We start from the raw sequence: 27,030 nt of genomic DNA, 5'->3' as shown, positions 1-27,030 counted from the left end.
CTGAAGACCCCCATTATCCAGGCCCTGCTCTCCTCTCGCAAATGCCATCAGACAGGAGGTGCAGGAGCTGTGGGTACACATGACCAGGTTCAGGAACAATTATTATCCTACAGCCATCAGACTCCTGAACCAGCGTGGATAGGATCACTCACCACAACACTGAAAATGGCACCATAATCTATTGACTCACTTTGAAAGTCACAGACTGGTGTGGAAACACCAATGCCCAGGAATGGAAAAGTCTACAGGAAGCAGTGGATTCAGCCCAGTCTATCACAGCCAAAGCCCTCAACACCATTGAGCACATTTACAAGGAGCGTTGCCACAAGAAAGCAGCATCCCTCAGCACAGAACTCTGCCATCCAGGCCATGCTCTTTTCTCGCTACTACCATCAGGCAGGAGGTTACAAAGCCTTGGGTCCACAACACCAGGTTCTGGAACAGTTACTACTCTGCGGCCATCAGGCTCTTGAACTGGCATGGTTAAGTTCACTCACCTCAACTCTGAACTTATCCCACATCCTGCAGACTCGTTTTCAAGGATTCTACAAATCGTGTTCTCTGTATTATTTATTTACTTCACTTTTATATTTATTACTTCTATTTTTAATATTGGCATGATGTGTCTTCATTTGCACATTGGATGTTTGTTCATCTTAATTGTTTTCCATAAATTCTATTGTATTTCTTTATTTTCCTGTCAATGCCTGCAAGAAAGTGAATCTTAAGGTAGTATATAGCAACATATACGTACTTTGATATTAAATTAATTTTGAACTTAGTTAAATTTAACTTAAAGTTGAACTTGGGGTACTTGGAGGCATATGATAATCGGTAGAAGGCCTTTGACAAGGTTAGATTATTAGATTATGAGGACACTCAGTCCTCGTTTATTGTCATTTAGAACTGCATGCATTAAGAAATGATACAATGTTCCTCCAGTATGATATCACAGAAACACAGGACAGACCAAGACTAAAACCGACAAAAAACACATAATTATAACGTATAGTTACAACAGTGCAAAGCAATACCGTAATTTGATAAGAGCAGACCATGGGCACGGTTAAAAAAAAAAGTCCCAAAGTCCTGATAGCCCCAACATCTCACGCAGACGGTAGAAGGGAGAAACTCTGCCTGCCATGAACCTCCAGCGCCGCAAACTTGCCGATGCAGCACCCTGGAAGCACCCGACCACAGCCAACACTGAGTCTGTCCGAAAACTTCGAGCCTCCGACACCGAGCACCATCTCTGCCGAGAGCTTCGACCCCACCCTGACCGCCGAGCAACAGGGAAAGCCAAGGATTCGGGGCCTTCCCCTCCGGAGATTCTGGATCACACAGTAGCAGCAGCAGCGAAACAGGCATTTCAGAAGTTTCACCAGATGTTCCTCCGTGCTCTCACGTCCATCTCCATCAAACCAGGATTGTGCACGGCACCCTACTTGACAGGTAACAGATATTCATCACCGGAGTGGCCGCTGCGAGCTGCGTCGCGTCACCATCTTCTCCTTCTCCACAAATGAGGCTACTTAACACTATCAGCCCATGGTATTAAGTGAAAGATAGCTAGCATGGATAGAGTATTGGCTGATTGGTACGAGGCAAAGAGTGCCTTAAGGGAACCTTTTCTGGTTGGCTGCCAGTGTTTGACAGGTGTCTATGTTGGGACAGCTTCTTTTTATGTAATACTTTAATTATTTGGATGCTGAATTGATGGCTTTGTGGCTAAATTTGAGAAGATATGAAGATAGGTGGAGGGGCAGGTAGTTTTGAGGAAGTAGAGAGGCTACAGAAGGACTTGGACAGATTAGGAGAATGGGCAAAGAAGTGGCAGATGGAATAGAGTGATGGGAAAGTGTATGGTCATGCACTTTGGTAGAAGAAATGAAAAGAGTTGAGTATTTTCAAAATGGAGAGAAAATACAAAAATCTGAGGCAACAAGGGACTTGGGAGTCCTTGTGCAGGATTCCCTAAAGGTTAATTTGCAGGTTGAGTTGGTGGTGAGAAAGCAAATGCAATGTTAGTATTCATTTCAAGAGGACTAGAATATAAAAACAAGGATGTAATGCTGAGGCTTTATAAAGCACTGGTGAGGCCTCACATGGAGTATTGTGAGCAGGTTTGGGCTCCTTATCTAAGAAAGGATGTGCTGAAACTGATGAGGGTTTAAAGGAGGTTCACAAAAATGATTCAAGGATTGAAAAGCTTGTTATATCAGGAGTGTGTGATGTCTCTGGGCCTGTGTTCACCAGAATTCAGAATAATGACGGGTGACCTCATTGAAACTTGTTGAAAGGCCTTGATAGAGTGGATGTGGAGGGGATGTTTTCTAGGGTGAGAGATTCTAAGACCAGAGGACACAGCCTCAGAATAGAGAGGTGTCCTTTTAGAATGAGGAATTTCTGTAGCCAGAGAGTGGTAAGTCTGTGGAATTTGTTGCCGCAGTCATTTGTAGAGGCCAAGGTCATTGGATATATTTAAGGCAGAAATTGATAGATTGTTGTTGAGTCAGGGCATGAAGGGATCTGGGGAGAAGGCAGGAGAGTGGGGCAGCAAGAGAAATTGGACCAGCCATGATGAAATGGTGGAGCAGACTCGGCGGGCCAAATGGCCTAATTCTGCTCCTACATCTTATGGTTTTCTTTCTTTTTCAATATTTTTATGAATATTATATAAATTACATGAATACAAATACAAAATTCATAAGGGTACAAGTAAATAATACGAATTACATTACACTTAAATCACAGTAATATGATCATAGTATCCCATATTCCAAATCAATCATATAGAAAAAAAGATTAAATTAGGAAATAAAATAAAATAATTGTATTTTATTTAGAAAAAAATCTACCCCCACTACCAAAATGAGCTGATTGTAAAAAAGAAAAATACCTTACCATATGATATTATAATAATGGCTCAGTGTGGGCACGTGGCCAAGTGGTTAAGGTATTCGACTAGCAACCTGAAGGTTGTGAGTTCGAGCCCCAGCCGAGGCAGCGTGTTATGTCCTTGAGCAAGGCACTTAACCACACAGTGCTCTGCGATGACACTGGTGCCAAGCTGTAACGGCCCTTGCCCTTCCCTTGGACAACATCGTTGTCCTGGAGAGGGGAGACTTGCAGCATGGGCAACTGCCAATCTTCCATACAACCTTGCCCAGGCCTGTGCCCTGGAGAGTGAAGATTCCAGGCGCAGATCCATGGTCTTGCAAGACCATGACGGATGCCTTAATGGCTCAGATCCATACTTTAATAACAGTTCAAAGATTGTGAAAATAATTCAGAAAGGGTTCCCAAAGCGTTGGAAAATCATGTTTGGAATCAGAAATCAAACAACGAATCTTCTCTAAATCAAGGCACAACATAACGTCAGATAGCCATTGAACATGAGTGGGCGGGGCGGCCTCCTTCCACTTGAGCAAGATCACCCTCCTGGCCATAAGCGACATAAAGGCCAATACCCGCAAATTAGGTGGCTTCAATTTTGTAGTGCTATCCTCAACAATACCAAACAAGGCAGTCAAAGGATTGGGCTTAAAGCCGATATTGAAAAGTGCAGAAAAAATTTGAAATACATCTTTCCAGAATTTTTCAAGGCTTGGACATGTCCAAACATATGAATTAGTGTGGCCATTCCATTAGTACATCTATCACAGTAAGGGGAAATATCTGCGTAGAAACGAGAGAGCTTGTCTTTAGACATATGAACACTTATGTACCACTTTGAATTGTAATAAAGAATGACGAGCACATAGTGAAGAATTATTCAATTTTAAAATGATCTTCCAGCTCTCTTCAGATATGAAAATCTGTAAATCCTTTTCCCAATCTCTTTTAATTTTATCTAAAGAGGCCTTTTTCAGTCCCAACAGTAGGTCGTAAATGTACGATATTGAACCGTTATCAAAGGGTGTCAGATTAAAAATTGTATCTATAATATTCTTATCTGGACTTGTAGGAAATGTAAGTAATTGAGATCTTAAAAAATCTCTAATCTGTAAATATCGAAAAAAAGTGAGTGATGGAAAGGTTAAATTTCGTTGAAAGTTGCACAAAAGAAGAGAGATTCCCTCCATCAAACAAATCCTGGAATCGTTTAGCTATCTCATTCTTTAAAAAGACAAGTCAATTAAAGATGGTTTAAAAAAACTATTAGAAAATATGGGATTTGAGAGGGAGAATCTCAATAAACCAAAATGTTTTCTAAACTGTAACCAAATCCTCAAAGTATGTTTAACCACCACGTTGTCAATTAGTTTATTTAAAGATAAAGGAAGCGAGGATCCAAGTAAATAAATAATGGAAAATTTTATAACTGAGTTGACTTCCAAAGAAACCCATGTGGCGCAATTCTCATGGTTAATGTAATATATCTAGAATGTAATATCTCGAATATAAACTGCCCAGTAATATAACCTAAAATTGGGTAGGGCAAATCCTCTGTTCTGTTTGGCTTTTTGAACGTGAGCTTTATTCTTACAAGGTTTTTTATTCTTCCATATATAGGAAGAAAGAGTTGAATCCAAAGAGTCAAAAAAAGATTTAGGAATAAAAACAGGCACAGCTTGAAAAAGCTATATAAATTTAGGTAAGATATTCATTGTAATAGAATTGATTTGGCCAATCAGTGATAAAGAGAGAGGCAACCAATTAGAAAGTGTTTTTTTAACATAATTCAATAAATTTAAAAAAATTTCCTTAAATAAATCTTTATAATTCTTAGTAATTGTTACTCCTAAATATGTAAATTGTTTTCTTAAAATTTTAAAAGGAAGGTTAATGTCAGTTGGTATTAAATTGTTTAAAGGAAACAGTTCACTCTTCTGTAAATTTAATTTATATCCTGAGAACTGACTAAAATTAGTCAGTAAACGGAACACAAATGGTAAGGAGGTTGTAACATTAGATATAAAAAGCAATAAATCATCAGCATAGAGCGACACTTTATGAATAGTACCTCTCCTTAAAATACCAGTGATCTCTTTAGACTCTCAAAAAACAATTGCTAAGGGTTCTAATACCAAATCAAAAAGCAGAGCGCTCAAAAGGCGACCTTGTCTAGTTCCGCAATGGAGTTTAAAGGGTTTAGAATTCTGAAAGAACCTGAGCGGAGGGAGGTAAATAAAGTAATTTAATCCAATGAATAAAATTAGGTCCAAAATTAAATTTTTCTAAGGATGTAAATAGATAGTTCCATTCGACTCTGTCAAAAGTCTTCTCTGCATCAAAAGATATCACACATTCCGATATTTCCTTAGATGGAGAGTACATAACATATACAAACGCCGTATATTAGAATAGGAATATTGATTTTTAATAAATCCTGTCTGATCGTCAGAAACTATAGAAGATATAATATTTTCAAGTCTGCGGGCCAACACTTTAGATAAAATTTTAGTATCAAAATTGAGTAAAGAGATGAGTCTATATGAAGAACATTCAGTAGGATTCTTATTCTTTTTGAGAATGAGCAAAATGGAAGCTTCGTAAAAAAACTGCGGTAATCTTCCTACCTTAAAGGAATCTGTGAGGGTAGAACATAAGTGCGGTATAAGCAAGGAGGAAAAAGCCTTATAAAACTCTCCAGAGAATCCATTGGGTCCTGGGAGTTTCCCAGAATGCAGTTCTTGAATAGCCTGAGCAATTTCCCCCTGGGAAATGGGTTGACCCAATTGTCTACGATCATCTAACAAAAGATTAGGAATATTTAATTGATTTAAAAAATTATTCATTGCAATATTATCATTAGCAGAGTCAAAATTTAGAATAAGATTCCCTAAAAGTGTCATTAATTTCAAGGTGGTCAGTTGTCGTGTTCCCATTAATTTTACGTATTTCTTTAATTTGCTGCTTGGCTATAAATGGCTTCAATAGCTTACCCGTTTTATCTCCGTGAATATAAAATTGAATTCTATCTTTTAAAAGTTGGCTTTCAATTGGATACGTTAAAAGAAGATCATATTTAGTTTTAGTTTCAATACGTCTCTTACATGTTTCAGGATCGGGTACCGAACCATATTTATGGTCTAGTTGTTTCAACTGATTGGCTAGTTCATTTCTCTCTTTGTTAGCTTTTTTAATGATGTTTGCAGTATAAAAAATAATTTGACCCTGGATGTATGCTTTAAAAGTATCCCATATAATAAGACTAGACGTCTCTTCCAACGTATTTTCTTCAAAAAAATGAGTAATTTGATTATCCATAAATGTTAAAAAGTCCTCATTGGATAACAGAGTTAAATTAAATCACCAAAATCTACTCATAGGGATAGGACCAGGAAGATTTAAAGATAGAAGTGCAGGAGAGTGGTCAGAAATAGCAATCTCTCTATATTCGATCGATTGAACTAATGGAATCATTTGACTGTTAATAAAAAAAATCAATCCTGGTATAAGAATGATGAACATGAGGAAAAAAAAAACTCCCTATCCGTTGGATGGAGAAAATGCCAAACATCAACTATAACACATTTAGTTAGAAAGGATTGGACAAACAAAGCTGATTTATTAAGTGTGGCTGGTTTGACAGATGAGCGATCTAATACTGGATCTAACCAGCAGTTAAAATCTCCTCCCATCACAAGAGATTAAGTACACAAATCTGGCAAAAATGAAAACAGACGTTCAAAATATCCTGGATCATCTACATTGGGGGCATATACATTAGCAAAAACAATCAATTTACTGTCTAAACTCCCTGATACAATAACAAATCGACCATTAGGGTGGAAACAACTTTATGCTGAACAAAGGAAACTGTATTATCTACAAAAATTGAAATTCCACGTGATTTTTGCATTAAACAAAGAATGGAATTGCATATGCTTCTACGGAGTAAAAAAAACGTAAGCTATCACAGCTGCGTATGTGCATTTCTTGTAAGAAAATAATGGGTGCTTTTAATTTTTTAATATAAGCAAACACTTTGTTCCTTTAGATGGGGTGATTCAGCCCTTTCACATTCAAATATTTTGAACCATTTTAAATACCAATCAACATGTAATTGAAAGATCTGGCCATAAGTTATTAAAACTAGAAAGCAAACTGTAAGGTAAGGTATTCAAACAAGCAATCATATATTCAACCCAACACAGCTCCCAGAGAAAAATATAAAAATATTTTTTAGGCCCTCCCCCTCCCCCTCCCCCACCCAAAGCAAGAAAGCTAATCAATAGGCAGTCAGTGAGCTAAGAACTAAGTTCCCTCCCCAAAATATCCTGTTGACAAAAAACTCTGGTCCTACAAAGTTATTATGTCCCTACCAAGACACAACATAAAAAGAAAAATAGCTCTGTATTCAAAAATATGAAAGGATCAGTTTAAACAAATTCAAAGAAAGCTGTGTTAAAATAAAGCCTTGAAAAGGGATATAGTTTAATAAAAAGTATCAGCAAAAAATATAACAAAAGACGATATATGAACAGCTAAAATGTAAGTTTAATGAAACCTTATTTCAAATTCAGATTAACAGAAGAAAAAAATTGATCAAATAAGAAATAACAGTTTTAGACTTCATCCTTCAGAAACTCTTTTGCATCTTCAACTGACTTTATTCTTTTTCACAATCCGTTCTTCAAAACAATACTCAGACGGCCGGGGAACCGAAGGGATGGTTTATATCCTTTATTGTAAAATTCCAACATAACTTCTTTATACTTCATGCGGTCAGCCATAACTTCAGGCGAATAGTCTTCCACAAATCTAACCGTGTAACTTTGGAAATCGATCATTCCTTGTCGACGGGTATGGCGAACTAAAAGGTCCTTAATATGAAATTCATGAAAACTTAGTATGACCGACCTGGGTTTTGCTGCCGCCGACAACGGCTTCGATGTCGGTGAGTGATATGCTTGATGGAGCTTCGGCTCGGAAGTGAATAAAGCAGGGACTAGCTGTTTCAGAAAGTTTGCAAAAAACTTCGTAGGGTCAGCGCCTTCAATTGATTCTTCAAGGCCCAGAATTTGCAAGTTATTTCTCCTGTTTCTATTTTCAAGACTGATGATCCTTTTCATCATTTTATCATTGGATAATGATAACTCTTTGCAGAGTAATTGTATCTTCAAGTGTCACCAGCTTTGCAGTATTTTCTTGAAATCGGTTCTCATGCTCGGATAAAGTTTATTGAATTTTATCCAATTTGCTGTTAAGTCGTTGAAACTCCTCAGAAAATTCCGATTTTTGCCATTTAAGGAAGTCACTGATTGAATCCAAAGTGACTGGGGATTCGTCTTCTGTTTCTCTTTATTTAGTAGAAGCTTTTGTTCTTTTCCCAACCATAGTAAAGCAGTATTAAAGTCTTATAATAAAGTTTCAAAAAAAAAAGACTGGTAGGAGACAATTAAGTAAACAGGGTAGGAACCATCTGAAACGTGCTACTCCATCAGCTGCCAACAGGGCTCTGTGATGGTTTTAAAGCCTACTGTAGTTTTGAATTTTTAATTTAAAACTCACCTTAATGTCGTATGCCCAGAGTAAGATGGTCCTATATTATCCAGTCTTTCTTTGATGTAACTAAGTATCTCCAAAGCTGGAGAAGCTAGTTCATTGAAGATCCAACCCTTTTCTCTTTAGGCATGTAAGTAAAGAAAATGCATATTTTGTTTTTAACAAGGCCACCGTTGCTTTGTTTTACAACCCCCCCAAGCGTTTATGTAGGTACCGGAACCTGCACACCCTGTGAAATCCCACCCTTCATTGTTTGCAGAGCTACAAGTCGGTGAACAAGTCTTGTAGCAGAGCAGGACTTGCTTTTGGCTTGTTATTTCTCTTAATGATTTAGTACAATTAGTCGTACAACTAGTACATCAGGTAGGACTTGTTTTATTCCCTTCTTCCCTGGTTTCGAATAAGGGAGGAGATTCACACCCTCTAACTGTATTTTATGGAGTGTTCTCAGCACACACTTGTCCTAAAGATCAGCTTTTTTTTTGTAACGTACATCAAAATGTATCATTTTGCTTCAAATCAAATCAGCGAGGATTGTGCTGGGCAGCCCACAAGTGCGGCCACACGGCGTGGCATGCCCACAACACTCAAACCTCAACGGTATGTCTTTGGAATGTGGCGGAAATCCCACGTGGTCGTGGGGAGAACGTACAAGCTCCTTACAGGCAGTGGCTGGAATCAAACCGGATCTTACAGCTGATGGCGTAAAGCGTTGTGCTAATCGCCAGGCCATTGTGCCACTCCTAACCTATCACTGCCACTGTCAAATCTCGTTTGCATTGGACCTTTTGCTATGGGGACTGACAGAAGACAGGTCTTTCTTACCCGTAAATCCCAATAATTGTCCGCTACGTTATTGCATATGTAAAGGTTGGAGCTGTGGCTCAGGGATTCCCACTCTTGTTTCCAGGTCAGCAGTTTCCACTCCTGGTTTGCTTCAGTTCAGCACTTCATCTGGACCCTCCAGCCCTAATGGAGGGGGGGGGGAGGAGAAGACGGCGCGACGACTGCGCACGCGGCCACTTCGGTGATGATATCTGTTATCTGTCAAGTAGGGGACTGTGCACAATCCTAATTTGATGGAGACAGATGTGAGAGCACAGTGGAACATCTGGAAAACTTCTGAAATGCCCGCTTCGCTGCCGCTGCTACTGTGTGGTAACCGGAATCTCCGGAGCTGAAGGCCCCTGAAATCCTCGGCTTTGCGTGTTTCAGCGGCCGGGGAGAGGTCGAAGGCGCTCGGCAGAGGATGGCGCTGGGGAGGCTGTATCGGAGAGGCTGCTCGGAAGCTCGGAGTTTTAGGACGGATGGACTCGGTCGGCTGCTTCCAAGGTATCGGCAAGTTGACGGTGCCTGGAGGTTTATGGCAGGGAGTTTCTCCCTTTTGCCGACTGCTATCGGGGACTCTGGAGTTGATCGACTCAGGACTTTGAGAACTTTCTTTTACTGTGCCTATGGTCTGTTCTTTATCAAATTATGGTATTGCTTTGCACTATTGTAACTATATGTTACAATGATGTGGTTTTGTCAGTGTTAGTCTTTGGTCTGTTGTTTTCTGTGATAGCACTCTGGAGAAACATTGTATCATAATGCATGTATGCATTTCTAAATGACAATAAAAGAGGACTGAGTGTTCTCATAATCTAAATCTAACAAAAAGTCTCTGCCTGAAATGTTGACACCTGCAATGACGCTGCCTGGCTCACTGTGTTCCTCCAGCATTTTGTGTGTGTGTGTTGCAGAAGGTTGTGTGTTTTGGCTCTTTGTAGCGTACAGAGATTATGTAAAGTTCTATACTGCAGGGGTGCTACACTGCCCTCCAGATGAGCAATAAAAACAAGAGGCCCTGCCTGCCCTTTGACACTGGTTTGAAAAAGTTTGCATCAGTATTTCTAAAGCACCATATTGAATGCGTCGTTTCAATGTCAATTGTGTGGAAGTTGTTGTGCTTTTTTTTTATAAGTAACATTTAATTAACTGTGTTAATTCAGGTTCATTATTGGAATAATAGAAGTTACTACGCAGGTGGTACATTTCCTTGTGGTGTGCAGGAGGGAAATTGCAAAGAGAATTGGATGTAATTGGTAAATTATTTTAAGAAACTCCAAAAGGGAGTCCTTGCCAATTATAACAGGGTGATGTCTTTAAAGGGAAAGCTTAGAGCCACCTCTACACAATTTGTGATCTGAAACACATTAAGTAGAGAAGAAGTTGTAACTTTGAAACGATGTTGGAGAAAAACTTCAAGAGGGCAGAGGAGTTGTAGTTATTAGATATTAGTTTTAAAAAGCTATCTTGGCGTGGTAGGCTAAACAAGAACGATGTTTGATCATTCTAAAAGCAAATTTTACTTTGGAACCGGCAGTGTCAAAATGCTCTGAGCTTCTGTTTTATGCATGGACCAGTGAGTTTGTGAGCTTGTCAAATTTCCATTTTTTCTTAAAAGACAGATTTGGTTTCATGTTGACTTTTGTATTATTTTCCAAAGAAATAATCATGGAAAAACAACTGCTATGAAACCTCTTTGTTTTTTAATCCATGTAGTATTTGACTAACCAGGTATCACTGTAGAGCCCTCTGGGTGAGATGGCCCATAATTTATCCATTGCTTTTATGCTAGATTATGCAGGTTGAGTGATGGATTCGGAACAGAGAAAATTTTGTCTGACTAGCATTACTGTGAAGTAATAGGTATCTGTTTCTATCTAGAAAATGGTTGAGCATTATCTTCAAGTAGTAATTGTCTTCTCCACAGAGGTGACCTGACCAGCTGAGAATTTCCTTTTATTTTTCTGATTTTTTTTCCCCCCAAATTAGATCCTCAGCACCCACAGCATTTTGCCTTGTGTTAAGGTTCACAATTCTGTTGTGAGCCTCAATTGGGTAGGCTTGTTAGGCTGCCAGTGCCTGATATAAAAGAAATTTTTTAAAAAAAGCATGCAGGTGCTGGAAATCTGAAATGAAAGGTCTTTAATCTAAATCGCTGACTCTTTTTCTTTCCTCAGCCACAGCTGACCTGATTTTTCCTATCACGCTTTGTTCTGATCCCAGTGTGTGGAATAGTTGTATGTAGCTGGATTAGTTAATGGCTTACTAGAAATGTAATATTTGCGAATGATCTGAAACTACTGAACGTAATTGATCAGAAGTATATCTAAGCATTTTCTGACTAATTAAATCCTTAATTTTCTAAGTCTTGCTGAGAAAGTAATAGCTGTGGAATAAATTATTCTCAGGTCCATTTATGAACTGGGTGTCTCACTCCAGCTGCGAGGAGTATTGTTGCTGGCCATTCTACACCGGTCCTATTGGCCCGGGAGTTGGATTGGAGTTGTGCCCAGTAACTTGTGTGGAAACTAACTGATGTGCTTCTTTCCTTTACGACATGAATAACGTTTAAATAGCTTTGCTACTTTGGGTTCATTACTGGAATAATGAAAGTAATTTTACAAGTACATTCCTCTCAAGTGCTCAGAGTCAGAAAGGTGATCTATTTATTGTTTAAGACTGTAAGACATGGTGCATAATTAGGCTGTTTGGCCCATCATATCTTCTCTGCCGTTTATGGTTGATTTATTGATGCAGTTATAAAGAAGGCAAGACAGCGGCTATACTTCATTAGGAGCTTGAAGAGATTTGGCATGTCAACAAATACACTCAAAAATTATATATATGTATCGTGGAGAGCATTCTGACAGGCTACATCACTGCCTGGTATGGAGGGGCTACTGCAGAGGGTTGTAAATCTAGTCGACTCCATCTTGGAAATTAGCCTACAAGGAGCGGTGTCTCAGAAAGGCAGTGTCCATTATTAAGGACCTCCAGTACCCAGGACATGCCCTTTTCTCACTGTTACCATCAGGTAGGAGGTACAGAAACCTTGAAGGCACACACTCAGCGATTCAGGAACAGCTTCTTCCCTTCTGCCATCCGATTCCTAAATGGACATTGAACCTTTGAACATTACCTCACTTTTTAATATTATTTCTGTTTTGCATGATTTTTAATCTATTCAATATACATATACTGTAATTTATTATTTTAAATTTTTTTCTATATTATGTATTGCATTGAACTGCCGCTGTTAACAAATTTCATGTCACATGCCGATGATAATAAACCTGATTCTGACTATCCCTCTCAACCCCATTTCCTTCCATTCTCCCCATAACCTTTGACACCCTTAGTAACAAAGAACCTATCAACCTCCACTTTAGATGTAACCAATGACTTGGCCTCCACAGCGGTCTGTGGCAATGAGTTCCACTGGTTCACCACCCTCGAGCTTGGGTTCCCAAGCATATGCCAGTGAGCCTTACCATTAACCAAGGGACCCATAGACTCCAGATTGGGAACCCCTTCCCTAGCTAAAGAAATTCCTCTTCATTTCTGTTCTAAAGGGATGTCCTTGTAATCGGAGGCTGTGCCGTCTGGTCCTAGATTCACCCACTATCGGGAACATCCTCTCCACTTCCAGGATATCTAAACCTTTTAATACTGAATAGCTCAGGTTTCAATTAGATGCCCCCCCCATTCCTCTAATCTCCAGTGAGTACAGGTCTGGAGCCATCGAACGCTCCTCATACATTATGGCCAAAGAAGTTAAAGGGCATGAAGGCACGAGCCTGTGGTTATTACGCAAACAAGTCTTACTAACTCTTCCTTCAGTTAGTCCTGACGAAGGGTCTCGGCCTGAAACGTCGACTGTACCTCTTCCTAGAGATGCTGCCTGGCCTGCTGCGTTCACCAGTAACTTTGATGTGTGTAGCCTGTGGTTAGGTTGATTGCGGTACAAGAGTAGTCGTCGGGTTAGGATCTAAATTGTTACTTGTTTAGCTTTCTATGTTTGTGTAATCACCTGTTTGTCTATAAATATTCAGTAGGAAAGGATCAGGTTTATTATCACTGGCATGTGACTTGAAATTTGTTAAGTTAGCAACAGCAGCAATACATAATCTAGCAGAGAGAGAAAAAAATAAATCAATTGCGGTATACGTATATTGAATAGATTTTTTAAAAAAACATGCAAAAACAGGAAAACTGTATATTTTTTTTTAAAAAAGTGAGGTAGTGTCCAATGATTCATTGTCCATTTAGAAACAGGTGTCTGGAGAGAATGTCACAGGATAACTGTGCATAGTCCACACACATGGCACCCTAGGTCGGGATTGAACTGAGAGCTGGATCTGTGCTGTTGCAGCATTAATGCTAATCCTGAACTGCAAATACTTACATGTAGTCACCCTGAACATATCTCGCAGTAAGGAGGCTCGGTATATATTTTTTAATAGTCATCCTGGATTCTGGGATTGAAAGACTTGTCATATGAGGCACATTTGATGGCTCTGGAATTCAGAAGAATCCTCATTGAAACTTTTTGAATGTGGATGTGCGGAGGATGTTTCCAATGTTGGGGGAGTCTAAAACCAGATGACACAGCCTCAGAATAGAACGAAGTCCATTTTAGAATGGAGATGAGGAATTTCATTAGTCAGGAGTGGTGAATCTGTGGAATTCGTATGCATGGTCAGCCGTGGAAGCCAAGTCTTCAGGGATACTTAAGGCAGTGGTTGACAGATTTTGATTGGTCAGGCCATGAAGAGATATGAGGAGAAGGCAGAATATTGGGGATGAGAGGGAAATGGATCAGCCATAGCGAAATGGCAGAGCAGACTTGATGGGCCAAATGGCCTAATTCTGCTCCTATACCTTCTGACCTTATGGCCTCAGTTAGATCCCAGTCTGAGGACCTTCTGATCCCCAAACTTGATGCAGCCATTTGGGTCCTATCCGTCTCGTTTTGAATAGCCAAGCTGAAGTACAGCACAGAAACATGTCCTCAGTGGATAGCTGAACAGGGCTATAATCTACGGATGCCCTGTTTGTGCTGTCCATCAAGTACCAACCTATCCTCATCCCATTTACCAGTATTGGCTCCTTGGTGGATCAAGTGCTTGTCTGGACACTGCAAGGTTTTGAGAGTCTGATTCCGATTTATTTATCACAAGTATGTTGAAACTTACGGTGGAATATATCACTTAGTGCTGTAATGTATGGTGACAGTTGCAGGCTGCCCTAGCGCAACCTAGAGACGTGCTGGGGTCAGACTGCAAATATCGCCACTCGTTCTGGCACCAACATAGCATGTGTTAAGGTTGTCATAACCGGGGTAGCTATTGGGGACAAGCTCCCTCTACCCATTAAATGCTCCCAATCCTGTACGTCTCAAATAGCCTCTGACAACCAAGTCCGGCTCCTGGCCTTCACGTGTGGCTTAGTTAGTTAGCCAGGCGGAGCAGTTTCTACTGACGGGAAGGGGCAAGGGTGGGATACTGGCACCTTAAAACCAGTTGCTTCAGGCAGATGGGGCATGTCAGCTGTGGTTGGCATCTCATCTGGAGGAAGGAAAACTCTGATCTCAAACTTGGCACTGCTTTGCAGCTGCACCCACTCATGGGGAAGGCTTCCGGAATAAACCCTGAGGGAAAACTCCAGAGCTGGAGTCCCTGAGGCAGTCCTACATTGAGTTCAACGCTGACAGGCATCTCCTGCGATGCTGCTGGTACCAAACTGTACCGGTCTCTGTTGTTCCTTTGGGTTGATCAGCAGCAAGGTGGGGGGTGGGGGGGGAGTTTGCTACATGGGCAACAGCTTGCTCTCCATATCGCACCTCCCCAGCTTGTAAACAGCTGGGACAGAATATCCTTGGTCAACCCGGACCAACGTAGGCCTCAGCATACCGACGGTGTGACACAGAACAACACCGGCAACAACAAAGTAAGTCCCTCACACACAGACAGACCTTCAGCCCCCGGGCATGCCACCGCTCCTCTATTTCTGCCAACCTGTTGGGCAGCGTTTTGCAAACTCCAAACACTCTCTGGGTGGAAAATACTTCCTCATATTTTTGCACACTGCTCTCAGGAGCTTTTCTGCCCCAGGGGAAGCAAAGCCAGTCTAACAGTGACGCTCCATCCCAGGGAACAGCTGGAATGTAGTGGCGTGCGTTCTTCACAGTAAAATACGATGAAGATTAGCATTGGATTTTGTGTGTGTGTTACTCTGGATTTCCAGCATCTGCAGAATCTCCTGTGTTTAGATTAGTTTTAATTGTCACATGCACATCGAAACATACGGCGAAATGTGTCATTTTGCATCAATGACCAACACAGACTGAAGATGTTGAGCCTGTAAGTGTCGCCAGGCTCCTGGTGCCAACGTGGCATACTTGCAATTTATTATCCTGACTTGCACATCTTTCGAACGTGGGAGGAAGCTGGCCCGGGAGAATACACAAACTTCTTATGGACTAGCGGCCGGAATTGGATCTCGATTGCTGGAGCTGCAGAGCATTAACGCTAACCCTTGCGCAACTGTGCCGGCTAGAATTCCTTTTGGAGCTGCACGGAGGCTAGCCACTTCCCTGCGCCATCCTGGAGCAAGGTATCGAAGACCACAAGGGAGTGAACTCTGCAGGGAAGCAAATGAAGTGAACGCAAGAGGTTTAAATGTTAGTCATAACTACGGGCTCTCAGCGAAGTCTTAAAAGAAGCAGCGGATCTAATTGCTTGGGATGGCCAGCAATAATGAGGCGCTTTCTCTCTACACCTTTAAAACTGGTTTTCTCACGCTCTTCCCAGTTCTGATGAGGCAGCCCTGACCTGAAACAATGACTTTCTTTTCCTCCCCCATGGATGCGACCCAATTTGCTAAGTTGTTTTCTGTTCAGTTTCGGATTAAAATTAGGAATAAGCATGATTTTTTTTCTTCCTCTGTTAAGGTGGCTGCACATTTGGATGCAGTACCCTCTCGGGGGCCACTCAAAGGTTTTTATTCCTTTGTTAAATGTGTTTTTTGTGATCACAAGACAATACTGGACTTCGAGTATAGTAGGTCTGCCGTATCAGTGAGCTGCCCGTTGGTCAGAGTAACCAGCTGGTGTGTCGGAGGAGGAGCTGGCCAGCAGGTTGGAAGAGCTGACGTGGGTGCGGACCGTGTTGGTGCCGGCTACTCGAAGGCATCAGAGTCGGTGTGCGACAGCAGCCTGCAGACAGCAGCCATGGGTGATTGTCTTGGACATTTTTCTGTTGTAGTGAGGACTAGACCTCAAGCCACGTGTTTGCCTTTCTGTAGCTTCTTATGGTCCTGTGCAGTAGCCCCCTGAGGAATTGGGGATATAAAAATTATTTTGAACCTATGTAACCTCTGGCTAAAAGAATAATTGGGACTGGATAGGAATTTTTGAACTAAAGTAAACTCTGCCTTACCAGTTCTCCCCAGCTTACAGAGAGACATTGAGAGATTGCTAACATTGTATTCTCGTTTGACTAAGGGGAGGAGAGCTCATCAATAAAGGCAGGAATGAACATCCATCTGTAATTAAGTTGAAGCCTAGCAAAGGGAATCGCTGATAAGGACTGGACAGCACATCCGTCTGTAATTAAGCCTTGATCTAGCAGACTCTCTTATCTGTAACTAAGTTTTGCACAAATAGACTTGGTTGGGCATACCAGTTCAAATTACATCTTGCAACAGTAATGTATGGGGCTTACTATGTATAAATATATGGCTGTAACCTGAGGGAGAAGGTCCCCTTGTCGGATGGTGGCAGTATTTACGTGCCTTCCCTTTGACTATTGGGTCTCAAACTCCTGCAGGAGGGTGCACAATGAACTGTGGTAACTATAAAAAGCTGGTCTCCTGCATTTTATTCAGATTCGACTTTAACACCAACTCTTTCCCCCCCCCCCCCCACACCAGACAATTATTATCCCTCATCAGGCTCTTGATCCAGAAGGGGTAACTTCACTTGCCACATCACTGAACTGTTCCCACAACTGATGAACCTCTTCCTCTCATGTTCTTGATATTTATTGTTTGTTTATATATTTATTATTTTTTTTCTTTCTGCATTTGCATAGTTTGCCGTCTCTTGCACACCGGTTTTGCACAATGACTGCGCCCTGTTGGGTGCAGTCTTTCATCGATTCTGTTATGATTATTGGATTTATTGAGTATGCCCGCAAGAAAATGAATCTCAGGGTTGTATATGGTGACATTTATGTATGTACTTTGATAATAATATTGCTTTGAACTTTGCATGATGAATAGAGTGCTGGTGTTAGTGAAGAAACTCTGATGCAGTGGTTTGTTGAGGCATGGAATCAAGCTTCTGTCAGAAATGGCTAGGATGTTAAATCCATTTTGGCTTGTAGAAGGGACGTGGATACTTAAAAAAATAATGTAGATTGGAGAGGCAGGAGGTTGGGATAAAGGGGGTAGTTTGGTGAGCTGGAGATTCAGTGACCCTCAGAGTTGTACAATTTTCATTACCTATGTTAACCCAGGTATATCTACAGGAGTCTGAGTGGTGTTGGCTGGTGGGTTTCCATCCTTGCATGCATCATCTGGGGTTAATTCCTGACTACTCCCCCTCCCCAGTGCTGTACACAATCTCTTCCTCTTGATCTGTTCGTTTCTTCACGCATCCCAAAGGCAGGTGGGCCACTAAATTGACCCATGAATGGCAGAATTTTTGGGGAAAGTTGATGGGAATATGGGCAAACAAAATGGAATTGATGTAAATGGTATGGCTTTTTTAAAGTTTAAAGCAAATTTATTATCAGAGTACATATATGTTACCATATAACACCCTGAGATTCATTTTCTTGTGGGCATACTCAACAGATCTATAGAATAGTAACTATAACAGGATCAATGAACAAGCACCCAACTGGGGCGTAAAACCAGAGTGCAAAAAACGACAAACTGTGCAAATACAAAAAGAAGAAGAAATGATAATAAATAAATAAATAAGTATCGAGAACATGAGATGTAGAGTCTTTGAAAATGAGTTGATTGGTTGTGGGGACATTTCAGTGATGGGGCAAATGAGGTTATTCCCTCTGGTTCAGGAGCCTGATAGTTGAGAAGTAATAACTGTTCCTGAAGCTGGTGGTGGGTGACTCCTGAGGCTCCTGTACCACCTTCCTGATGGCAACCATGAGAAGGGAGCAAGTTCTGGGTGGTGGGGGGACCCTGTTGATGGATGCTGCCTTCCTGCAACTTCTGCAGATGTGAGATGGAGAGTACATTAACTGGCTGCATCACGGCCTGGTACGGAAACACCAATGCCCTAGAACGGAAAAGTCGTGCAGAAGGTAGTGATACAGTCTAATTCATCATGGATAAAGCCCACCCCAACCTCATTGAGCAGATCTACACAGTGTTGTCAGAACCAACAAAAACGATGCTGCTTGTAAAGTGTGAATGTAATGTGGGAAGAATGGGTTCAAAGTTTTCGGTGTTGGGGAACTATTTGACATTTACAGTTCATGAATTGTGGGCCATGTGGGGGCAAATAGGGTAATGGGACCTGCTTACATGGGCACCCTGGCCAGTGTGGAGGAGTCGGTCGGTTTGAAGATCCTCTTTCCAAGCTCTGTTACTCTATGCGGGTGCACAATGGTCACTGGGAATTTTATGGGCAGCAGGGCTGTTTGTGTGCTGTGGGAATATCTGTTGTATCCATGCCAACATGGAAACCCCACGCTAGGTGAGGAAAGTCCGGTAAAGTTCTCTGCTTTGCATTTGGAAATACCTGACAGCTTAGTCTGATATCAAGCACAAACAGGAGCTTTAGGTGACACCTGTTTTGTATGTTCCCAGTTCCTCTGTCACGTAGGAGAGTTAGAAACAGCATTAGATTGACTGCTCTGCAGAGAAGACAGCAGGCATGTCCTCTCTGTTTATTTCTTAGGCCACTGAGGGAAACTGGCTCATTCAGTAGTGACAGGAGTACGTTGGCTGGCTTTGAGGTCAATAGGCCACTCGCATCCACCCCCAGTATCGGCCCATTTGTTATAGAGACATAGATCGAAGTGCAAGGAAGCAGGCACTTCGGCCCAATTGGTCCATGCTATCCAACGTTCCCATCTAAGCTAATCCATTTTGCCCATGCTTGGCCTGTATCCCTCTAAACCAGGGGTTCCCAACCTTTTTTATGCCACGAACCCCTGCCATTAACCAAAGGGTCCATGAATCCCAGACTGGGAACCCCTGCTTTAAACCTTTCCAATCCATGCGTCTGTTAAATGCGGACGTATCTGCTTTATCTAGTTCCTCCGGCAGCAATTTCACGTACGGCTGCCCCTCCACATGGGGGAGAAAGTCATTCCAACCCCTCAAAACGACATAGTGCACTTTATAATCATTCTGGCTGTTGCAAGCCGATTCAGTGCCAACAACTCTGAAAAATAGCAACAGAAAGTTGCCCCTCAGATTCCTGATAAATCTCTCCCTAAACCTTTATCCCTTAGTACTTGATTTCCCCAGTCCTGTTAGCTGGACTTCCTCCGAGGACTGGTAAGATAGAGGGCTGTGAGACTAATGAATATCCTGCCACCACTGTGGTCTCAAAGCTAAGACAGCGAGCTGTTTACTTGTCCTGCACACTTCATGTACTTCTGAATTTTACATTACTATCCTATTTGTGATAATATTTTGTTTATGTGCTGTGTGTGATATATGTATTATGTTTGGGCTGTGGTTTGGAGGGACATTGTTTAGTTTGGTTGTATATATGTACAATCAGATGTTTCGTTTAGTTGTATGTATGTACATTGTTTTGTTTGGTTGTAAATATATACAGTCAGATGACAATAACCTTGAACTTGAAGATGACTTGAAAAATAACTGCAGGTCCTGGAAACCCTCGGCAGGTCGAGAAGCAATAGTAGAATGAGATTTGGTTTCAGTCCTATTTTGGCTGCTGTCTGTGAGGAGTTTGCACGTGCTGGTTGTGAGGACAATGGGCTGCTGTGGGTTGTCCGCTAGTGTGAAGGTGACGGGTACAATCTGTAGGGAGCTGATGGGAAGGTAGGGAGAGATTTTTTTAAAAAAAAGGATTAACCTGGATTATCAAGGATCAACTTTATTCACCATATACATTTACATCAGTTGGGAATTTCCTGTGGTGTGTTGGTGTGACATGCATAAAAACAGTATTCAACAATTGTAATGCATGAGGATTTATAGAAAAAGAGTATATAGGTTAAAGTACAGATGTGGATATTACTGCAGGGTTTAATTGTAAATGGGAAGCTGATAGTTGGTGCAGATTCTGTGAACCAAAGAGCCAGTTTCCATGCCAAATGACTAACTTTTCTAAGAATGCTGCCTCATCTGCCTAGTCGGTATGGCCTTTTCTGTTCTATTTCTCAGAGATGTTAGATACAGAATGCCTTGATGAGAGCTGATACAGATGATGAGACTTAGGGATAGAATTAGGCCATTCGGTCCATTGAGTCTCCTCTGCTATTTGATCATGGCTGATTTGTTTTCCCTCAGAACCTCATTCTCCTGCCAGCTCCCCATAACCTTTGATACTTTTACTAATTAAGTACTTATCAACCTCCGCTTTGAACATACCCAGTGACTTTTCTTCCACAGCCGTCTGTGGCAATAAATTCCACAGATCCACCACCCTCTGTCTAAAGTGATTCCTCTTCATCTCTTTTCTCATAGGGTGTCCTTCTCTGAGTCAGAAGGTCATGTGTTCAAGTCCCACTCCAGATATATAAACACACTCTTAGGCACGTAGATGAAAGGAAAGTGAAGGCCTCTGCAGGAGGGAAGGGTTAGATTGATCTTTACAGTAGGTTACAAGGTTCATCCAACGCTATGGGCCAAAAAGCCTGTACTGTGTTGCCGTGTTTGTTCTGTGTTCTCAGATTGGATGGTCGAGCAATGTGGGCTGGTGTATGATCTCAGAATTGTCTCTGCTTTGCCAGGTAAATGCTATAATTGGAGGAGAGGGGAAGATTTCTTCAGCGTTCTAAATAATTACTGCAAGCATTGTTGACATTATAGCATTGCTGCTTGTGAGATCTTGTTGTGCGCTGGTGTTACCCGGCGTGATGTATCCCTTGCTTCATCAGATAGACACAGTTTTGAGCTTCCTAGCAGAAGCTATTGGACAGTCTGGCTTTGGTGTGGCTCCCTGTGAACCCTACTCCCCCAAGCTAGAAACTTGGTGTGCATAGTTCATTTGGGGCTGTGGATGATAGTGGCATGTTACTGTCTCACAACTCCACTGACCCAGGTTCGATTCTGGCTTCTGGCGTAAACCTGATCTCCCAATTGCCAATGTGGGTTTCCCCTGGGTGTTCCACCTTCATTCAATGGTGTGTTGGTTTTTATTAGTCCGGGCGTTTGAGTTCACGTGCTGTGACGTAATGTCACAACTCCATAAGACTCTGGTCAGACCGCTGTTGGAGTATCGTGCTCAGTTCTGGTCGCCTCATTACAGGAAGGATGTGCAAGGGTGCATAGGAGATTTACGAGTGCTGCCTGGATTGGAGAGCACATCTTAGGATAGGTTGAGTAAGCAAAGGCTTTTCTCTTTTGCGCGAAGGAGGATGAGAAGTGATTTGATAGAAATGTATAAGATGATGGAAAGCACAGATAAAGTGGACAGCCAGCAACTTTTTCCCAGAGCGGAAATGGGTAATACATGAGGGGATGAGTTTAGGTTGATCGGAGGAAAGTGTAGGTGGAATATTAGAGGTAGGCTTTTTTTACACTAGGTGGCAGGTGCGTGGAGTGGAGGGGGGAGCGCGGATGGTAGAGGCAGATTCATTACGACATTTAGATAGGCAGATGAATGAAAGAAAATGGAGAACTATAAGGGTTAAATGAAGAAGGTTAAAAAGTCAGCAAACATCATGGTTGAAAGGGCCTCTGCTGTTCGATGTTTTATGTTCCTCCCATAACCCAAAGATTTGCTGCTTGGTAATGTTAATTATCTCCACTAAAGAGTGGTGCAGAGTTGATTGGGTTAGTATGTTTGAGAAAGTGAGACAAAACCTTTATTTGGGGGGAAATGTGAATGATGGGTTTGTTGTGACAACTTGCATTGACTCGATGGCCAAATGGCATTCTTCCATGTCATAAGGAAGCCTTAGTAATCATTAATGTGGCACAACCAAATGGAAAGTGGCACCCCTTCTATTCCATGTGAATTTAATGTAGAGGGTGGTCGCAGCAATGTTCTCGCCCCCCCCCTCCCCCATCCCCGTTGTTCAGTCCCCAGCTTACTCCCAAGGGTTGCGGTTTATTTTTTATTGAGATACAGCATGCAATCAATCCTACCGGCCCTTCAAGCCATTCCACCCAGCAATCCTCTGATTTAATCCTAGCCTAATCACGAGACAATTTCTCAATGACCAATTGACCTAGCAACCGGTACGTCGTTGGACTGTGGGAGGAAGCTGGGACACCCGGAAGAAAACCCTTGCAGTCACGGGGAGAACGTAAAAGCATCCTTCACAATCTGTCCGTAAGAGTTTCTATATCCTTTACACTTCTAGGCCCTGATCAAGGGTCTCGACCCAAAACAGCAACTGTCCATCGATGCTGCCTGACCCTTCCCGAGTTCCTTCAGCTTTGTGTGTGTGTGTGTGTGTGTAAGTAACTTCAGAGTTAGAGTTGGTGAATTGGAGCTGAATTTGGTGACACAGTGGCATGGCGGTTTGCGCAGTGATTTACAGCACCAGCTGTGTAAAATGGGGTTTGATTTCTGCTGTTGTCTGTAAGGAGTTTGTACCTCCTCCCCGTGAAGGCGTGGATTTCCTCCGGGCACTCCGGTTTCCAAAGACGTACGGTTAGAGCTGGTGAGTTGTGGGCATGCTGTGTTGGTGCTGGAAGCATAGTGACACTTGTGGGCTGCCCAGCAAGACCCACGCTGATTTGATTTGACTCAAGCGATGCATTTTTCACATGTTTCAATGTGTCAAATAAAGCTAATTGTTTTAACTTTAAGAATGTGATCATTAATTGCTGCTCTTGTTGGAGGTAGAGACAATTCCTGGGGAAATCGTACTTCATATTTAACCTTTCTGCATCTCCTTGTCTTGCAGGACCCCATGCCAACAATTATGACCACCGACCACCCCGCACGTCAGCTTCTGGATTTTAACCAGAAGCTCGACATCAATCTGTTGGATAACGTGGTAAATTGTCTATATCATGGGGAAGGCCCTCAGGTGAGATTAACCATTGGGTGACCTCTCTTCCCCTTGTCAGTGGGTCTTGTGCGTGGGTTTGCACTTGTTAACATGCTGCAATGAAAGGTGTGACTGCAGTGGTGAGGGTGAAGAGGATATTGGGATTCAAGGTCTGGTTAGCTTATTGTCAGATATAGTTGTACTGCTGGCTTTTAGGGCAGCAGTGAAGGTTGGCAGTGTTCAGGGCTTTCTTCATCGTGCCAGTTGCTTCTCTCTTGGTTTTTGCTACTGTCAGTCATGCAAGTCATGGGTGGAGACTCAGGAAAATGGTCGTACACGGATATAGGATTCTTCATTGGACCGGTCAAGGTTGTTGACCCTGAGCTGAACCCCCAAACCTGGAGGATCCGTGGACCACAGACAAGAGAAAGTCTGCAGATGCTGGAAATCCAAGCAACACACAGAAAGTGCTGGAGGAACTCAGCAAGTCAGGCAGCATCTATGGAAAAGAGTAAACAGTCGACGTTTCTTTTCTGTCCGCTCCTGATGCAGGGTCTCGGCTTGAAACGTCAACTGTTCTCTTTTCTGTAAATGCTGCCTGGCCTGCTGAGTTCCTCCCGCATTTTGTGTGTGTTGATCTGTAGACCAATGTTAGTCTGGCTTCCTCCCTTTGACCAGTTTGGCGTGGGTGAGCCTACCAAGAGCTAGGACATACAACCTTGACTCCAGCCAAAATGGCTGTATGGGTTATTGAGGCACCAGGCTGCTGAAGCTCACAAGGTTGTGGTCCTCTTGGAGAATTATCACCTACATGTCATGTGAAATCCTTTGCTTGCATGAAGCTCACAGAATAAACAGTGTGTCCTTGAGCAAGGCACTTAACCACACATTGCTCTGTCTGTGTGAGGAGTGGCGTGCCACACAGTCTTTGTTCCGTGCCTTCTAAGGCATGAAAATGCCTGACGCTGGCCTGTTAGGCCTGAGTCGATGATCCCTCCTGCTGCAGTAATAAGTGAAACTGTAAATACAGCGATGAGCACAAAGCAACGAGTGAAAAAGAAACGTGGAGAAGTGCAAAACCTGAGAGAGGTATTGGTATGCATTCAGAAACATGGCAGCTCCACCGGGGAGGGGATGTGAAAGTCATTGGTTCAGAAGTCTGATGTGTGGGTATGTTGCCAGGACTGGGAAATCGTCATTCTGAGGAAATATTGAAAAGACTGGTGTGGTTTTTGGGTGGCGGGGTGGAGATAAGTCCCTACCAAAGCAGGTGTAAGGTGCTGCTTCCCTCCGCTAACCTGCAGGTCACTCCTGGACAAGGTGTAGCACATGCTCAGCCTTCGATCAGGGTCACGTGAAGCCATGGGAGTAGGTGGTGGATGGTCGTATGAGCAGCTGGTGCACATCACAAGTCCTGGTTATGCAACCACCGACACCAGGCAAACAATCTCTGAAGAGTATTAATAATGGCTGGGGGGACCTGTCTTCTGCCCAGAAGAAGGCAGTGGCAAACCACTTCTGTAGGAAAAATTGCCCAGAACAGTCGCAGTCATGGGAAAACAATGATCGCTTTCGTCATATGACACAGCACATAAAGAACAAATGATATAGTTTTAAGAGCAGAGGAGACATGGGGGAGACTCATTTGAGTTTCCTAAAGTTGTGTGTCTGACAGAAAATAAATGGGGAGGACCTATTTTACTTGGCAGAAACAACAAAACAGAGGAATAGAATTGTCGTAATTGGTGGAAGAATGGGGCTGGAGGTGTATGGGGTAAAACTTTCTTCCAGTGGATGGTAGGGTTCTGCACCTCGACTGTCCAAGAGGGAGGTAGGGGAAGAACCTTCATCTCACTTTAAAATTATCTGAATCCATGCTTGAGCAATTGTGACCTGCTCTGGAAGTGGGGATTGGGCTACTGTGGAAACGATGGACAGATGGTTGGTGAATGAACAAGGAACCAAAATCTACTGCTTTTGATTTTTCTTCTTAGCAACGAATGGCACAGGAAATATTAACTCATTTGAAGGAGCATCCAGATGCTTGGACCAGGGTGGACACCATTCTAGAGTTTTCCCAGAATATGAACACAAAGGTGAGTTAAGTGTCACAAATTAAAACTATATGTTATTAAACAAGATAAAAGGGATTTTTAAAAAAAAATCCTACTTGTTTTTTAAAAGGCAATAGATGAACCATTCCTCATTGCCTGTGCCTTCTGAGGAACTCGAGGGGAGCTGCTAATTGGCCACTGAACCAGAATCAAAGAATTGTCAGAGCATGGAAGGAGACGAGACAGCTTGTCAAATCTGAACTGGCTGTATGTCAGAGCAATCCAGCAAGTTCCACTCCAGCTCTTTTCCCCCAGAATCCTTGTCTTTCTTTCCACTTGGATATCTACCTAACTTCCCTGTTGAATACTACAGCTGACTCTGCCTTCAGGCCTTCATTTAATGATGTATCCCAGACCTTGCCCACTCACTCTGGAAAAATAGGTATTTCTTGTCACCTCTGCTCTTTGACCTTTTCTGCCAGTAGATCAACTCTGACCCCATCGTGGTTTTAAATACCCTGCCAAATGTCTCCTTGGCCTTCTCCGTTCTAGCAACTGTCTCAGATTCTTCAGTCCGTCCACATGACTAGTGTCCTTTGTCCCTGGAATCATTCTCTGTTGCCCTATCACTGAATTTCTTCTACACCCACTTGGAAGTCTTCACATAAAATGCACTGCCCAAAATGGGACACAAAGCTCCAGCTGTGTTGACCAAAGTCAGTGTGGGTGTTCACATTATTTCCAAAAGACCACAAGACATAGGAACAAAATTAGGCCAATTGACTCTGCCCTGCCATTTGATTGTGGCTGATTTATTTTCCCTTGTAACCCCATTTTTCTGCCTTCTCCCCATAACCTTTGATGCCCTTACCAATGAAGTGACTATCTACCTCTGCTTTAAATATACCAAATGATATACATCTTCCCCAGCCATATGGCTCAATGAATTCCATGGATCCAACACCCTCTGGCTAAAGAAATTCTTCCTCATCTCTGTTATAAAAGGGACATCCTATTCTGAGGATGTACCCTCTGGTCCGAGACTCTCCCACTATTGGAAACATCTTCTCCACGTCCAGTCTGTCCAGGGCCTTTCAGTACTTGATATGTTTCAATGAGATCCCTTCTCTTTCTTCTAAACTCCAGCGAGTACAAGCCCAGAGCCATCAGATACTCCTCAAATGTTAACCCTTTCATTTCCAGGATCGTCCTCATGAATCTCCTCTGGACCCTCTCCAATGCCAGCACATCCATTCTTAGAAATAGAGTCCCAAAACTGCTCTCAAATTGCAAACATCCTTCCTTCTGTTCTCCAGTTGTAAAGTCCAGAGTCCTATAAGTCTTTTTAATCACTTTCTCAGTCTGCCCTGCTGCTTCTCAATGAACAATGCACAAATACTCCTTCTCTTTTCATTCCCCTTTTAAAGTTTTCTTCTAATGTGTATTGCCTCTTATTCTTCCTACCCTAATTGTAGCACTTTGCAATTCTCAGCACTAAATTTTAGCTGACCACCTGC

General features: G+C 42.3%; 1 protein-coding gene across 4 annotated transcripts in view; it reads left to right on the top strand.

The window, feature by feature from the left end:
• Positions 1–27,030, top strand: part of LOC140205778 (exportin-1-like) — a 126,262-nt gene that overhangs the window by 37,273 nt on the left and 61,959 nt on the right. For all 4 annotated transcript variants that reach the window (XM_072273438.1, XM_072273447.1, XM_072273458.1 and 1 more), the window contains 2 exons: positions 23,373–23,498; positions 25,454–25,555. In XM_072273438.1, coding sequence (XP_072129539.1) covers positions 23,379–23,498; positions 25,454–25,555 — 222 coding nt within the window. In that variant the 5' untranslated portion in view covers positions 23,373–23,378. The remainder of the gene's footprint in view (positions 1–23,372; positions 23,499–25,453; positions 25,556–27,030) is intronic.

The sequence above is a fragment of the Mobula birostris genome, chromosome 1, assembly GCF_030028105.1.
Source record: "Mobula birostris isolate sMobBir1 chromosome 1, sMobBir1.hap1, whole genome shotgun sequence".
Classification (NCBI taxonomy): Eukaryota; Metazoa; Chordata; class Chondrichthyes; order Myliobatiformes; family Myliobatidae; genus Mobula; species Mobula birostris.
Note: the sequence above shows the minus strand (reverse complement) of the source record. Positions and strands in the feature narration are given on the sequence as shown.